The sequence below is a fragment of the Sesamum indicum genome, linkage group LG3 (genome assembly GCF_000512975.1).
Source record: "Sesamum indicum cultivar Zhongzhi No. 13 linkage group LG3, S_indicum_v1.0, whole genome shotgun sequence".
NCBI lineage: Eukaryota > Viridiplantae > Streptophyta > Magnoliopsida > Lamiales > Pedaliaceae > Sesamum > Sesamum indicum.
In genome coordinates, this window is record NC_026147.1 from 1,917,487 (window position 1) to 1,926,650 (window position 9,164).

The window sequence follows — 9,164 nt, forward strand, 5'->3', positions numbered from 1 at the left end:
TATTTGAAAAATAACTAAAAACATCTTGAATACATATTTGCCTAAACTTTTAGAAAATATACAGTAACACCATTTGAAATTATAGTTGTAATTATAACTACATTTCGTGTGTAAAAGTGAAACTTACACAAACACCTCTAAAAAATATTACATTAACACTCTTAAGGGGGTTAGTTGTATTTTTTTTAAAAATAGGGAGTATTTGTATAATTTGACTTTATTTCAGAAAGTATCAATATAATTTACCCTATTTTATATTAATATAACATATAAAACAAAAACTCTAAAGATACACATTTTTATTTTGGGTAAATTACGATAATTTTATTTAAAGTTTTGATATAATTACAAATATTTTGAATTATTTAAAAATTATAATTAAATACACCTCTCAAATATATATTAACGCTGATATTTTTTTTAAATAGTTTGTAGTTTTGATTATACCCATATTTTGAAAATTTTAAAATATGAACATATAAATTTATAAAAAAATATTTTAATAATACTATTATTTCATATTTTTAAAATTATGGCAATATCAAATTATGAAATATTTTTTTTTTTAATATTTTAAAGATTCTAAAACGAATTTATTGGGTCCAACCCACAGGATCAACGCGATTCAATTCCCAAGTCTAAAAAAGAATCTTGGGTATTTAGATTTTTAATTTTGACAACCTCATTTCAAACTCGATCCATTGTCATCCCTACAATCATCAACAATTAAAGCAATTAAATCATTCTTTAAAAACTGTAAAACACATTTTCATGCTTTTAAAATAAAGAACACATGAAAACTAATAGCGTGCATTTCAAACCAGACTCTGATGCCTTATGAAAGGAAGCAGATCAGCACTGGAACGCGCTAGCGGAAGCGAGCGAGAGAAAATAAATTAAAATAAGAACCTTATACATAAGACAAATAAAGTGATCCAACCAAAGGATGTTCCCGGGCACTCGATGTAGTATGAAATAAAAGAAAATTAAAACATTTATACGGGGTCATGGTTGAAGAACAAAAGAGATGTATAAATAAATTGAGTTTACCTCTTTCGTTTTCATTTTGATCGGCAAATTCGTTCACTTCAAGATCCCAACATAGGAATCCTCTAAACTAAAGTCCACACCACACTGGAGCGAAGAGAACTTTGATCAATTTAGTAGAAAAGATCAAATCCAAACTCTCACCAACAGAATAAAGGGGCGACCGAAATTGATAGAAGAGTGGGAGAGATTTTTGGTGTTGTGTATATTGTGTAATTATTTGCTAAATAATTATACACAGTACATATATATATATACACCTTGTATAGATAAGTGGAATATATCTAGATACATTTCACTTATCTATAAGGTAACCCCTGAATCTATATGGTATAACCCAATCATGCCATATAGAGAGGGTTCTAATTATGGCCAAATTTGCACTTTCAAAAATACAATTTTTGGTCAACTCTCCTTCCATCAATTAGATAGTGGGCCTCAATTAGTGAACTGAATTTATAAAATAAATTCAAGGCCCAATAAATTTTAATTAAATCTAATTTAATAAAAAAATCAACTAAATTGAGCCCAATATGTGTTTAATTCAATTAAATACATAAGCCCAAAGGCGTCTTAATTAATTAATAAATTAAGACCCGCCCAATTAATTTAATCTTGGGTTATCCATCCAATGAATCAATCCACGTGTAAGTAATCCAATTACTTACACCTTATGGAATTAATTCCAAATTAATTCTTCATTTTTTCTCTTTGATTTGTGTGTGACTCTTTAGGTTTACCTTCAGCTAGATTTGGGCTAGTGTCCAACACAGATGATTAATTAAATCTAATTTATTAAATCATCCTTGATCAACTATTAATAGAAGGCCTGCTGCCATGGGTGGTTGACATTAGAGACTAGGTGATATATTTGAACTTTTAGGCTCCCAATTCCATACAGATACTGTCTTTCCATCTACCGTCTCTCGGCATTAGTCTAGGGTATGGAATTTGGTGTGGGTTCCCATCCTGGACTAAACGCCTTTGCTTTAATACTTGAGACTGTGTTATGCTAAGTTGCTCGACATAGGAATCTTCTTTTCCTATTCGATCGACCACTGTGGCCACAAGTTCATAAGGCGTGAATGCGTCTCCAAGTATATAGGAGATACCTCTGTCATATACTGATAGGGGACTAATCATCTTCTTGAAACTCACAGTCCTCACTACATACTCCGACTGCACTGGACAAGGCTTATAATGATCATGTTTGTAACATAATCACCTCTCGCTAGATCCAAGATACAGTGATCGTGTGCACGTGATTGTCGTGATCCCTCAAGTCTGAGGACAACTGCCGTACTATCGGAGATGGGAATTCACGTTATACCGACGAACGCTCCAAGGTTTTCATATGACGATCCTCGTGAGTCAGTTCAATCAGTTCACCAATTGTCAACCAACCCACTGAAATTGCATTAGACGCCTAACATCTATTGCTAATGAAGCACATCACACATTCAATGAATGCAATACTCAGTGCAAGTCTCAATAGGACTCTCGATACCCAGTTTAGAGGTCCTCGACTTGAAACATTTCAGACCAACCCTCAGAAGTTGATTTCATAGCCGCCATCTATTCGCAGCATAATTACATGAGTTATCTAAATGGTCTGTGGGTATTTGTTGTTACATTAAAGCGATCCTTAACGTAATTGGTAAGTACAACAGATACATACATCAAAAATGAATACTTACCATATTCATCGGGGCAATATTACTTGAATAAAGATCGCTCGAATAATTTCCAAAACAGCCAATCCAATTAGCTTTCTGGTCACATACTCCAACATAGGGTCCATCCCACTACCCATTTAACCAAGTAAATCAAATAGGGGAAATTCATGTTTGGATGATCAAGTATGTACCCATGAAAATACACAAATAAGATGTCATCTCATGCAAAACTATAATACGGCCAAGACAACAAAATTGAAATTTGAGATATTTATTCAATTATAATTTATATTAAGGCTATTAGAATGAATGCAATTCAATGGAACGACATAAAAGGAATAACGATGTAGGGATCAAGTCCAACTCTAGTATTCAAACATGGCCTTATCTTCTAACATCATTGTATAAATTTTACCAGAATAGCCCTTAGAAAATATTCTTTAAAACATAATCAATTATATTTTCATATCAATTTTAGCTCTTGAGAGGCAATAAAATATTTTCAACAAAATTTAAAAGAACCCAATATTTTTTTTAATATTATATCATACTTTATGGGCTGAATTCTTTATATGATATTGTTTTTTGCAATTTTGTATTAGGATGTTTCAATATCATGGACATTCATCAACATAATAAAATATCTAATTAATTTAGATATAATATAGTAATATATGTAAATTCATTGTACAAAAGGAATATGAATTAATATCTTACTATATGTAAAATGTGAGGGTTTTAGAAAGTTACTTTGGTATATTATTTAATATATTAACAAATTAAACCCAATGAGTAGATAATGACAACTTTTTAAAATATATATATATATATACACACAAATTTAGTCTATATTTAGATTTATAAATTTAAATTTAAGGAAATAAATTGAAAAAAGAATTCCAATAACTCTCTATTAAAGAATTTTGAAATCTATCAATATTTTAAAAAATAAAATTCAAAATAAAAATTGAAAAATTTAAAATTCTTTATAATATAGATGAATCTAAATAAATTCAAAAAAATAATTATGAATCCGATTCTAAATTTAACAATCCAAATATACCCGTAATTTTTTTTTGTTATATCTCTCCTTATCTATGATTTTATTTTCTTTCTTTCTCATATTTATTTTTCATTCAATAATATAACATTTTATTTTCACTTACTCATTTTAATAAATTTATTATTTAAAAAAATACCCTTGAAAATATAAGTACCTATATTGAATGTGCCAGCTATTATCCTATACTATATTATTAAGGTTGTGCGATGCAAAAATAACTACGCTAGTCTGTATTTTATAGATAAGATTAAATTAACCCTATAAGAAAATTCAAAATAAAAGGTCACTATTGTTTCCTTTTTTGCCCTTACAAAGTTTCGTTTCCCCTTATATTTCTCTCTCATCTCTGCCGTATTGTATTTTCTCTTTCTCCCTCTCTCTAACTTTTATAAGGGAAAAGTATTATTTTAGTCCGTTAAGTATGCCTAATTTTGATTTTAGTTCGATAATTATGTTCATTTTTGTTTAGGTCTAGTAACTTACGAAATTGCTTATTTTTAGTCCTCTGGCTGATTTTCGGACAATTTTATCCCTATGCAACTTTTGAAAGGCAGTTTTAGTCCATATGCACTCATAGGGGTTGAAAGGCAGTTTTAGTCCATATGCACTCATAGGGGTAAAATTGTCCGAAAATCTGTCAGAGGACTAAAAATAGGCAGTTCCGGAAGTTACTAGACCTAAAAAAAAATGCACATAGTTATCGAACTAAAATTAAAATTAGGCATACTTAGCGGACTAAAATAATAATCCCATTTTATAATGTCAGTTATAATTATGTCGCACTGCAGTGATAAAAATCGTCCTGTTCATTTTATTTAATTTTGAAAAAAAAAATCACAATACATCATGTATAATTTAAAGTTACGATTGCCAATTTAACCAATGTTATATATTCATACAAATATTAAGTGAATTTGTCTTTTTCGTTTTTTGATAAATATAAATAAATTTCGTTAAGTAAATGGTAGTACATCAGTACAATACAACATGAATAGTCTAAATGATCACCTCGACAGGCCAAAAACTTTGTCTTATTTTACACACGCAACGAACGTACCACGACTTGATGTTTAAGTATATAATACATATTATGATAATTAAAAGATAAAAAATAAAAATAGCATTGTAATTTCAAATTGGGATACATTGAGGGAAAAAAAAAAGAAAAAACAAAAAAGGAAAGAAAGACGGATGAGGGGACTCACGCGCCAATGGAGCGTGTAAGAGCTGCACGGTCAGGCGACGGAACTCCGATATATATATTCCGACAGGGAAATGAGAGTGGAGGGGCAGAACAGTCATTTACTAATTACGTTTAATACTTCCCTCTATTTAAGCACTTTTGGTCCGAATATGAAAAACAGTCTTCACTTCTATAAACCATTTTAGGGTTTCTGAATTGAATTTCACTGTAAGTTTAGGCACATTCTCTTTTTCTGTTTTCTGTATTACAATCAATTCATTGAACATTTGCTTTTGCAAATTGAAAATCTTTGTTAAATTTATATTAGTGAATCAGTGAATTTTAAGGTGTTTTTGGCTGCAATTTTTGTGTCGATTTTTTTCCAATTTTTTCGGTGGCTTATTTTAGGAGCAAAAATGTTTAATTGATGTGTAAAGTCAATTTCTTGTTATAATGTGTTTCATTTTCTATCTACATTCACATTCATTTATGTTTTTTATTTGAATTTTGGCAAGTTAAGTGATTTATTTATTTTATTTTATTTGTTTGTGCAAATTGAGGATTGCTGTGAATACCAAAACCCTAAAGCTGTTCATTTCTCACTTTGTATGTTTCCGGAGTAGGGTATAGATTTTCCAAGGTATATGTAGAGTTTGTATTTTTGTCCAATCTTTGAGTAAATTGATTGAAGATTGTTTCTTAAAATGTAGTGCTGTTCATTGAGTTGGTTAAGATGGAAATCCTGTTTGTGTATGAGTTGAAGATGATTTGATTTGATCATGGTGGATTTATGACATTTAAAGAAGATGATTGGTTTATCAGCCGAGTTTGAACTTATTGAGGCTCGGCTAGATGAGATTTGGATCATTTAAAGAATTGGACAACAGAGTTAGTTAAAGAAATTTATTTGGTATTTGTTAAATGTGAAGTAATAAATGAGCTCTCCGATGTTCCAGTTTCGTTGGAAACGATCAAATGTCTTTATTATGTACGTTGTCGTCGTACATGAGCTCTCTAATATTAATTTGGTTGAGAAATGGATTCATGACACGTGTTTCATCATCAAAGTTCTATCCGTACTTCCAAATTATACACATGCAATTCATCGAACTGGATACCTGTCTATTCTTGGAAACTTCCTGAGGCTATAATCTGTTTAATTCATTTTCCTAGAATTATCTGAATGTTTCCCTTTTCTCTTGATTACTCTTCATTTTGTTTATTTTCATTTCAAAAGGTTTTGAGTTTATTGTTGTTGTCATTAATTAGATACTCCATAATGACCAGGCTGTGATGATTCTTATTTGTTATGCAGCAGTTAAATGACTAGTGAGCTACAAAAGGAGTCAATGGACATTGACAGTCCTGGAGGAAGTAAAGGGAGTCCACATAGGCTCCAGGGAAATGGTTTTAGCCTCTATCCGGTGTCCGTTAATGATTCAGGTGAAGGCCTGCCATATGCTCCTGAAGATTGGCCTAATCCTGGCGATAAGTGGGGTTGGAAAGTTGGGAGAAGAACTGCAATTTCTGGATACTATTTGGATAGATACATGTATCTTCCCGTCCGTCTCCGTGAGGCTGGACATAAAAAAGGGTTTGCAAGCAGGCTCTCAGTTGAACAGTATATCAGAGCAAAATTCCCTGACACAGATATTGATGCTTTTTTTGCCTCATTTAGTTGGAGGATCCCTTCAAAATCATCTAAGAAAGGTATGCCACTTGAAGTTGATTTATGTTGAATGAATTGGTTTGAGCTGCACTTCATCAATCTAATCTTATGAATTAAGACATTTATATTATGCTTATAGCATTCAGTTGTTGAAGTAAAAGTCATGGTTCTTGTTCTTTGCTCCTAGAGTAAGTTTTTCATTGTCTATGTCAATTTAGTGCATGTTTCCTTGAAGTTAAACTACATTCTCAAATTTAATGCCTCTGCCTCAGTGTTTCAGATGATTTTATACTGCCGGCTTCTAGTCAATAAAGGAAATTATGTTTAGTTTGAAGTTTTGGAAACATATATTTGCATTTATCATGTTCCCAGTCTTAATGCAGTAGTCAGGTTAGTTAACCTTGTTACTTTGACTGACTGGTTCAAAAAAATTTCCTTTCTCCCAAAAATGGTAATACGTCTATCTACAAATCTTGCCTTTGTCTTTAAGCTTCCAGAAATATAGAATACTTACTGCAATGTAGAAGATAACATCAGACTTGTTCTATCATCTTCAGTCTATGTATGAATGACCATGACCATATGAAATTTTAAGTTCGTTATGAGTCACTTTCTGTAATTAAGTTATCCATCTTACATCAACTTTGGACTTAGTAAAAGCAAAATCCAACTACATTCTGAAATCCCCTAATAAATAACTTAAATTAATGCAGATGGTGGAAAGGCATTCAATAGGTGTTTAAGCAATAGAATATATTGTTGTTCTAACTGTAGCTCTGGTTACTCCGATTTGATTGATTGTTAATAGGTGACAGAGAGATGTTCAGACATCCAGGGGAGACTGCAGATGATCCAGGATCTGATGTCCATATCAATGGGGTGCGTTGTAAGGCTGGTAACAGTTTTTGCAGCAGCTTAGCTGCAGGAGAGGACCATGTTTCAGAAGTCATGTTCTGTGATATTTGCTGTAGCGAACCTCGTTTTTGCAGAGATTGTTGTTGTATTCTATGTTGTAGAATTATTGATAAAGCTTGTGATAGCTATGGCTACATTAGATGCGAAGCAAATATTGAGGGCTATGCTTGTGGTCACAGTTGTCATATTGACTGTGCTCTTCGAGCTTACATGGCCGGGACAGTTGGAGGAAGCATTGGATTAGATGCAGAGTACTATTGCCGTCGCTGTGATTCAAGAACCAATCTGGTTTCACATGTTATAAAGCTTCTCGAAAACTGTGAGTCAATTGTTTCACGGGATGACATTGAGAAGATTTTGAAAATTGGTATTTGTGTTCTGCGTGGATCAAAGAAAGCAAGTGCAAAGCAGTTGTTGCATCACATCGAGTTGGCCATGTCAAAGGTATCTGAAGAGAATGGTAATCTAATGATTGTTTTCTTGAAGCAGTTTTCTTTGTTGTTTCTAGGATTTTTAAAACGTCACCATGACCGTTCTGATATTTACACTTCAGCTTAAGAATGGAACTGACCTTGAAGATATTTGGAAGAAGGAAGATGTCTCTGCAGCTACTGCTGGTATGTTTTCTCCTGACACTCTTCTCTTTACCATACTTGTCTACCAGTGGACAGATTTAAAATGCCGAAATGGTATTAACACCCTAGGAAGGAAATTTCCGCCGCATATAGAACATCTTTATAAGAAAGCAAGGATGTGATTTATTTCTAACTTAACTTAGATACATGCACCGTCATATACTTGTGGTATCGCACCTAGGCCTTAACAAAATTTCCTCCTTTTCCATGACATGGACTATCTGTGATGTAGCACTAGCACATGGTCTTCAGAATGTTTCCTGCTTTCTCATATGCTATTCAATTCAGTTGGTGTTTTATCTCTGCTATGGATTCTCTATTCTCCTTTTCTCCATTATTCCTTTCATTTTACTGTTATTAAGTGGATTTTCTGTTAAGGACTTTCCATGATTATGAACCAACCTGTATAATTAGTAGGGCTGTCATCGAACTCAAATGGTGCATTGGGATTTGCAAAGAACGAGTCACAGGACCAAGAAACAGGCTCACCGCTATCATCAAAATTTGACCATCGAGTCGAATCACTAAAACTTGAGGATGAAGTTGATCAGATCCTGGATTCATTAAGAAAGTCACAAGAGATAGAATACAGACTTGCGGAGGAAAGGCTTTCAGCTCAGAAGAATTATATTCTAAATCTCTATCAACAGCTCAACAAAGAAAGATCCGACCTCTCAAGGCATACATCATCAGAGGATCAGGATTCATTGCTGGAAGCTGTTCTGAGTAGGGTCGATCAGGTAAAACGAGAAGTCTCCCGACTCAAGGACATGGCTGAAGTTGCAAAAGGATTCGGGAGGGTTCCTAAACACATTCTTAAGGAACAATTTGATTTAGATATTGAGCATTGACAAAAAACTTTTGTTTGCTGATTTTATACCCACCACAGCTCTGATGTTTGATATCACAATTTTGTAACAGTGTTTATTGTAAGATGAACGTATCGTTAGAGAATGTATAATGAATTTGATTGTCA

At 32.6% G+C, this 9,164-nt stretch overlaps 1 protein-coding gene across 3 annotated transcripts; it reads left to right on the forward strand.

The window, feature by feature from the left end:
• LOC105157004 (protein OBERON 2) lies at window positions 4,972-9,164 on the forward strand. 3 transcript variants are annotated; one of them, XM_011073290.2, is made up of 5 exons: window positions 4,972-5,197; window positions 6,288-6,679; window positions 7,447-7,997; window positions 8,107-8,170; window positions 8,603-9,164. In XM_011073290.2, exons 2-5 carry the CDS (start codon window positions 6,292-6,294, stop codon window positions 9,037-9,039), a joined length of 1,440 nt encoding a protein of 479 aa, XP_011071592.1. In that variant the 5' UTR covers window positions 4,972-5,197; window positions 6,288-6,291; the 3' UTR covers window positions 9,040-9,164. The 3 variants fall into 3 exon arrangements, with proteins under 3 accessions (XP_011071592.1, XP_011071591.1, XP_011071593.1); XM_011073289.2 differs by having other exon boundaries at window positions 4,973-5,197; window positions 6,285-6,679; XM_011073291.2 differs by having other exon boundaries at window positions 4,973-5,197; window positions 6,285-6,679; window positions 8,606-9,164.

Coding starts and splice junctions, on each gene's coding strand:
- LOC105157004 (XM_011073290.2), top strand. CDS start 6,292: ATGACTAGTGAGCTACAAAAGGAGTCAATGGACATTGACAGTCCTGGA. Junction 6,680..7,446: donor TTCAAAATCATCTAAGAAAG/GTATGCCACTTG, acceptor GATTGTTAATAG/GTGACAGAGAGATGTTCAGA. Junction 8,171..8,602: donor TGTCTCTGCAGCTACTGCTG/GTATGTTTTCTC, acceptor CTGTATAATTAG/TAGGGCTGTCATCGAACTCA.